Below are 8,267 nucleotides of genomic sequence, written 5' to 3' on the forward strand. Positions count from 1 at the left end.
TTTTTTTTTTTTTTTTTTTTTTTTTTTGAGACTGAATCTTGCTCTGTCGCCCAGGCTGGAGTGCAGTGGCGCAAGCTCGGCTCACTGCAACCTCCACCTCCTGGGTTCAAGTGATTCTCCTGCCTCAGCCTCCCGAACAGCTGGGATTACACACATGCCTGGCTAATTTTTGTATTTTTAGTAAAGACGGGATTTCACCACATTGGCCAGGCTGATTTCGAACTCCTGACCTCAAGTGACCCACCCACCTCCCCCTCCCAAAGTAATGGGATTACAGGCGGGAGCCACCACACCCGGCCACAATCAGTTTTTTACAAAGGGAGAAGCTTTATTGTGAATGTGACTTTAAGGTACCATTTATTATTGAGGACAATATCGACTGATTAAAAGTTCAATGCGAAGTTCCTTATGATGAGACTTTATTACAAAATTAAACTATCAATTAATTTGTAATTTTTTGAGTATAGAAATTGAAAGAAGAGGGCCAGGCAAGGTGGCTCATGCCTGTAATCCCAGTACTTTGGGAGGCCAAGGTGGGCAGATCACGAGCTCAGGAGATCGAGACCATCCCGGCCAACGTGGTTGAAACCCCATCTCTACTAAAATACAAAAAATTAGCGAGGCATGGTGGTGCACACCCGTAGTCCCAGCTACTGGGGAGGCTGAGGCAGGAGAATCACTTGAACCCTGCAGGTGGAGGTTGCAGAGAGCTGAGATCACACCACTGCACTCCAGCCTGGTGACAGAGCAAGACTCTGTCTCAATAAAAAGAAAGAAATTGAAAGAGGCTATTGTCAAGCTGGGCTTAAGTGGATATAGCATTGATAGTTAACAGCACTGATAGAATTTCTGTGAATGTTAGCTATGAAAGCAGAGTTGTTTGAGCATAGGAACCAACACATTCATTTAGCACTTAGCAAATATGTATTGAGCACATACTATGTGCCAGGCCCTGTGCTGAACAAATGCAGATAAAAGCACTGAACAAGACATGTCTTTTACCCTCAAAAGGTTGCGAAAGGAAACTAAGGCAAATTAAGCAACAGCAACAAAAAATGGATTGTTTATGTTTGTATTTACTGTACTGTCTAATGAAATGTTTTTGTTTTATCTTCTAAGGATGTAGATGCTTATTTATTACAGTTACATTGAGAGATTTCATCTACTAAAGAGCATTTGGTTTTTCAAAACATCCCTGAACTGTATAATTTACAAAAAAAAAAAGTCTCATCTGAGAACTGAACTGCGGAAGAAATCAAAACTATTTTTTCTTTTAAAAAGCCACATAATGAAACCACTAATGAAATCCCAACAATCTGCTTCACATTGAAGTGGAAAAATATCCAAAAGGAGCAGCTTCAATTTCATTGAGGTGAAAGTGCACTATGAAGATTGTTCAACTTTGCTGCATTTGGGAGTTATGTGGTTATTTGGTAACATTAAGAACTACTGGATTTTAATGCAATCCTGCATAAAAATATAATTTATACTATGTGAAAAAATAAGACAGGACTTACCACTAGGAACCACCAAGACCAATCATCATTAACTTTTTTAAGATTGTGTTTTATTAAAAAAAAAAAAAACACTTAAATGTGTGCAGCTATTTTCTTATGTTGAAAAGACTGAAAGTTTAAAACATGAAAAAAATCAATATTAAACATTTTTTGTTCACACTGAGATACTGTGTATGTAAAATGCCTTAATTATTAATAAGCCAATGTGTTATACGAATATCTGTTTTAAAAAACTAAAACCAACCATGCTTCTGGCATGATAAAATCATGGAATTAAATCAGGGGTTTACATTCTTGTAGAATGTTCTTGAAACACTCTCTGCACCATTTTTAAAACTTGAGAATAGTTTTAGTATCTCTGATATTTTTTGCCAGAATCATCATGTCATGTATGTATGTGTTATCCCTATCTAAGGAAAAAGGTGAATATGTTTTTGTATGAATGTTTAACTGGAAATGTCCATGGACTTGGCTAATTTATATTTACTTTTTATTGTACATAGATTTCTAATATTTTTCATTCCTGTATCATTTAAACTTCCTTCATTTGAGTAAATTCACTAAATATTTCTATTTTTTGCTTTTTTAAATTCTGATTTTATATGAATTCTAATTCTTTTTCACTACATATGTTTTAAAGAGTTACATACAGTGATTTAGAATGGTTTACAGTTAATGCTGATCTTGTATTTTAAATTCCAACACTTTGTGTCACTACCTCCTCTAATGGCTAGTATGATACGCTAGCAGACTGTATGAGGTCTTTTTTTAAAATACCATTTTTAGTGTCAGTGAACCAAATTCTGGAATGTCTTAACAGCTCTAAATCTTACTTGTCTTGAAAATGATTGGGGTTTAATACCACTGCTGGTGGTTCACACATCATCCCATCCTTAATATGCCTGACAGGCATCTGATCAAAGGCTTTTAGTAATTGAATTTCTCTGCAGTAGTCCTTCAAGCACTGGAATGTAAACCTTTAGCATTTACTCGTTTAATGACTACTGATACGAATCTCAAGCAGATTTCTTGCTCTAAAAAGTTATGTTTCACTGAGTTCTGGTTTTGTATAGCTGTATTTTATATAGCTAGATACTCCTCGCAGTGAACATGAATTGTAATAATTGGTTATTTCCTTAAGTCTTTAGATTAGAATAATTTCAGATTATTGCACTTCTGTGATTTGAGAGGTGAGTTATTTAAGAGGCCAGTTTCCAGGACATGGGAATTTGAATTGTAAACCTGTTATCTCTGTGAAACTTTAACGTGATAAAATATAACCTTTCTTTGTGCTTATTCCTGTAGTTATCACTGTCTTACGTAGCAGTTTGAACCAGTTAACTTGGTTGGAGTATGGTGCTAAAGAGGCCGTGGACAGGAGTTTGATGCTTTTGTAGGTTCATTAACTTTACATACACACAAAATGTTTTTATAGCTGTCGATTGCACCTTCCCTCAGGTATCCATCTCAGAAATTCAGGAAGATGGTATGTATAGCTTAGCATAAACCTTTTGCCTCAAATGGAAGGATTACTCAAATAATGGGTATATGTGATACTGTAGACTTTTAATCTAACATTTAAAATAATAGATTCAAAATAAGATATCTAAAATACTGTGTAATGTTTAGTTTCAAAGTGTTAAGTAATATTACATCAGATATTTTTCACATTTTTCTCTGGGCCAGGTCATTGACTAAATAGTATCTTCAAAAATCAAACTTCAATAAATCAGACTTCAGAAAAATTAAGTACAAATGACATATAGTAAGAACAGGTATTATCTTGGTAACACTTATACCTAAATTTAGGTTTTTTGAAGGCATGTAGATAATACTTTATCTTACATACTCAGAGCTATATAAGTCAGCAGTTTTTAGCTGAGAAAGATTATTGAGTAGCATATACTCCTAATTTCTGTTCTTGGCCTTTGCGGTTTCCTTAATACCTACCTCTCTCAGTTATTGAATTGATTAGTATTAAGTGATTTTTAAGATTCTTGGATAAATGATATTAGATAAGTAAGTATTTTTGAACACTTCTGTTGCCATTAAGCCCTTTCATGCTACAGCATTTTAATTAGAACAGTGTTGATCTCCAGGAATAGCCAAAGAGTGTGCTTACAAAGTTTTGGCTGTTATATTGACCTAGATTAGGACAATTACTGTCTGTCGTTGCTAATTTGTTGCTGTGCTACTAAGGAGTATACAGAACTGAGGGACTACCCAAGGTCTCTATGCCTTCTTAGTCCTTCTATCTTAGGTTTTCTATGCTTGACTTTGCTAACTTTGCAAGTATAGGGGCAGGTAGTTTATTGAGGTGATAGAGGGTTATCAGATAATTTGCTTCTACTTGGGACAAAGTGGGTGAGTTTTGTAATGAGTGATCGTGATGAGAATAATGGTTAAAAGTTAGGAAGTAAGTATCATTAGATGGTTTTTAAAATTAATATTTGGCAGTGATTTCAAAGGCAATTGGCACTATTTACATGAATCTTGAGATGTGAGAATTGGGATGTAAGTATTCTGTCCATTTGGGGGAATCACAAATACCAGCATTGAACTCTAAGGGCTACTGAGGAATTAAATCCTAATGCCTCTAAATTTACTCGGTACACATCATGTCCTAACCTTAACCATAGTTGTGTGGGTTCAAAGCTAGGTTTCTGACCTTTGAAACAGTAGTTTTCTCAAACTTAGAACATTTCTATATTTTGCCAAGTTGTTCATATAATTAATATTAATGGATAACTAATTGGAGTAATGATTATTAGCTACTGAATGCTGATAATAGAAGTCATATTTAAATGCTTACTTAGTTACTTAAGTTAGTCAAGGACTCTGAAAAAGTAAGGTTTAAGTGAATAATTTCATCAGTCACTCCCAGTTATCTTCTTATTTAGGAACAAGGTGGTAATGCAGTTGCCTTTGTTTATTTAAATAGAAAAAAATTAAATTAGGAGAAAATGACCCAACTACAGTGATGTATTTGGATACACTACTTCTTATCTTTCAATATAGACTTTTATTTCTGGATTACCATAGATGGAAATAGTATTACTGGACATATGTTGGTAGGTATTTACTTCTATGTTTTTCTTTTTCCTTTAATTTCGAATACTTCTAGCTACAAAAATTGTCATAAAACTTTACAACACACTATATCCCCCCCCCTTTTTTATTCTATGACAGGATTATAGAATAAAAATTCACGCCAGGTGCAGTGGCTCACGCCTGTAATGCCAGCATTTTGGGAGGCCGAGGCAGGTGAATCACCTGAGGTTGGGAGTTCGAGACCAGCCTGACCAACATGGAGAAACGTTGTCTCTACTAAAAATACAAAATTAGCCAGACGTAGTGGCGCATGCCTGTAATCTCAGCTACTCGGGAGGCTGAGGCAGGTGAATCGCTTGAACCCAGGAGGCAGAGGTTGCAGTGAGCTGAGATAGCGCCATTGCACTCCAGCCTGGGCAACAAGAGCAAAACTCCTACTCAAAAAAAAGAATTATCCCTCCCTGAACACCGTATGCTTCTAATTTTTCATCTACTTGATTGATTCAGTAATAGCACCAACTGTAACAAAGTAAGTACTGCATATCATATATCCAGTATATTGAGTCCATTTTTCAATGCTATATTTAAAACATGTAGATACTATAATTTTCTCTGGGCCAAATAATTGACTTAATAGTACCTCCTAAAATCAAACTTCAATAAAATCTCAGTACAGCTACAAAAAATATGTATACCATAGTATTTTATAGACTGTAATTGGTCATAAAACACAAAAAGACATAGCTCCTGTGTACTAGGAATTTCATGAAAGGGGCCAAGGCACAGTGGCTCATGCCTGTAATCCCAGCACTTTGGGAGGCCGAGGCGGGCGGATCATGAGGCCAAGAGATCAAGACCATCCTGGCCAACATGGTGAAACCCTGTCTCTACTAAATACAAAAATTAGCAGGGTGTGGTAGCGCGTGCCTGTAGTCCCAGCTACTTGAGAGGCTGAGGCAGGAGAATCGCTTGAACCCAAGAGGTGGAGGCTGCATTGAGCTGAGATCATGCCACTGCACTCCAGCCTGGTGATGGGGCGAGACTCTGTCTAAAAAAAAAAAAAAAAAAAAAAAAAATTCATGAAAGGGCCGCCTCATAGCTGACAATACATTTTTCATAGCAAAGCTTGTTATAATTTCTTTTATATACAGAATTATTACTCCCTGCACTAAGAAGTTTTCTGATGGTAGATACCAGGAGTCCAGATAAGGATTCACTCCCCAGATACAGTTGAATTGGTGTTGATTATTAAGCTTTACAGTATATTCTGTATTTTCATTTAGATTTAAACCAGGATTTGTTTAAAAAATGTCCTGGACCTGGCCAGGACAGTTGTGACACTGGATTTACACCAAAGGTACAAAGAGTTAATGCAAAGCATTTTCTAGGGTAAGAAAGAGTTGTCATGGGAGTCCTGGAATACACTGAATCACCATAATTACTTGCTTCCAGAATTATTCTATTGCATTTATCCACAAAACCTGCAGTGTGGAGCCTGGATTTGACTCTTCCAGGAGTCAAGAGTAGAATTAGCTGTCGGGCGCTGTGGCTCATGCCTGTAATCCTGGCGCTTTGGGAGGCTGATGTGGGCAGATCACGAGGTCAGGAGATTGAGACCATCCTGGCTAACATGGTGAAACCCTGTCTCTACTAAAAATACAGAAGATTAGCCGGGCATGATGGCACGTGCCTGTAGTCCCACCTACTTGGGAAGCTGAGGCAGGAGGCTGAGGTTGCAGTGAGCCGAGATGGCACCACTGCAGTCCAGCCTGGACGACAGAGCGAGACTCCGTTTCAAAAAAAAAAAATATTATCTACATTAGTCGTAAAAGTTATTGGTGATTTTAGTCTGGCATAGTTTCCTTTTTTTTCTTCTTTTTTTTTCTTTTTTTGAGGTGGAGTCTGGCTCTGTCTCCCAGGCTGGAGTGTGGTGGCGCAATCTCGGCCCACTGCAAGCTTCACCTCCCGGGTTCACGCCATTCTCCTGCCTCAGCCGCCGGAGTAGGTGGGACTACAGGCGCCCACCACCACGCCCGGCTTGTATTTTTTTAGTAGAGACAGGATTTCACCGTGTTAGCCAGGATGGCCTGGATCTTCTGACCTCGTGGTCCGCCCCGCTTGGCCTCCTAAAGTGCTGGGATTACAGGCGTGAGCCCCCGCACCCAGCTAGTTTCCATTTTTTTAACTTATTAAGTTAATAAGCGGCAAAGCAAATCAACAGAAAATTATTAATACTCTTTCCTTCTAATTTTTTTAATTAAAATATTTTGTGATTGTTTATGTGTGGTTTTGTCATTTAGGAGCTTTTTAAAGTGATGATAAAATTAGTTTTTTAAAGATAACTGCACATAAGTTTAGCAATTAGGCCGGGCGGGGCAGCTCACACCTGTAATCCCGGCACTTTGGGAGGCTGAGGCAAACGGATCACTTTAGGTCGAGAGTTCGAGAGCAGCCTGGCCAACATAGTGAAACCCCAACTCTACTAAAAATACAAAAATTAGCCGGGCATGGTGGCGGGCATCTGTAGTCCCAGCTATTCCAGAGGCTGAGGCAGGAGAATCGCTTGAACCAGCGAGGTGGAGGTTTCAGTGAGCCAAGATTGTGCCACCACGCTCCAGTATGTGCGACAGAGTAAGACCTTATCTCAAAAAACAAAAAGTATAGCAATGAAAATAAACCTAAAATGTTAGGCATTTAAGAATATCCCAATAGTACTGATTTAGGGCCATGTTATTATTGGCATAGTCTGATAATCAGCCATTTCTGCTGTGTCAGGCTCCATTTTGTAGTTAATGAGTATGACTACATTCTGCAAACCTCCAAGATATGAAATAGCAAAAGATAGCTTTGAAAGTTTCTAAAGACTTCTATGTAGAAATTATACTTTGACAAACTATTTAAACTACACTTTTCCTTAAATTTCATCAATTATTTAAATATTGACAAGTTTAGAATTAATAAAAGCTACAGTAATTATAATGATTGACATGTGCTTGGTGTAGTCTTAAAGGGAGTAGCTAATGTTTTAGAATAGTATTACGTCATGTATCTTAAGATTTGCTTAGACACATGATAGACTTTTATAATTTGAAATAAGTGAATACAGTATGACTTTCTTTTTCTGTATCTTTATTAGGTAGTGGGACCTAACAGTTTTTTGAAAATATAAGTTGATATGGAAGGACTCATAAGTTTTGTGTTTAAATGACATGAAACTTAGTGCTTCTTTAGAAATGTTAATGCAACTGTTGAGTAGTGTGATATTTGAGAAACTGCATTATATCTTTGAAATCAAATACTTTAAAATATATTTATAAAATATACACAGCTTCCATGAGCTCCTTGTAGCAGCTGGCACATCCACATTTGTCGTAACACATGTGGCATGAATTTCAAGTCTGTTACTTTTGTGTGTGTGTGTGTGTGGAGACAGAGTCTTGCTCTGTTGCCCAGGCTGGAGTGCAATGGCACAGTCTCGGCTCACTGCAACCTCTGCTTCCCGGATTCAAGCGATTCTCCTGCCTCAGCCTCCCGAGTAGCTAGGACTATAGGCATGCACCACCACTCCCAGCTGCTTCTTGTATTTTTAGTAGAGATGGGTTTCAGCATGTTAGCCAGGCTGGCCTCAAACTCCTGACCTCAGGCAGTCCACCCACCTCGGCCTCCAAAGTGCTGGGATTACAGGTGTGAGCCACCATG

General features: G+C 37.8%; 1 protein-coding gene across 4 annotated transcripts in view; it reads left to right on the top strand.

Moving 5' to 3' along the window:
- KATNBL1 (katanin regulatory subunit B1 like 1) overlaps positions 1-2,087 on the top strand; it is an 85,099-nt gene extending 83,012 nt beyond the window's left edge. For all 4 annotated transcript variants that reach the window (XM_058427734.1, XM_032175193.2, XM_032175194.2 and 1 more), the window contains one exon: positions 1,120-2,087. In XM_058427734.1, coding sequence (XP_058283717.1) covers positions 1,120-1,152 — 33 coding nt within the window. In that variant the 3' untranslated portion in view covers positions 1,153-2,087. The remainder of the gene's footprint in view (positions 1-1,119) is intronic.
- Positions 2,088-8,267: the final 6,180 nt, after the last annotated feature.

This window comes from Hylobates moloch, unplaced genomic scaffold (assembly GCF_009828535.3).
Source record: "Hylobates moloch isolate HMO894 unplaced genomic scaffold, HMol_V3 SCAFFOLD_14, whole genome shotgun sequence".
Taxonomy (NCBI): Eukaryota; Metazoa; Chordata; class Mammalia; order Primates; family Hylobatidae; genus Hylobates; species Hylobates moloch.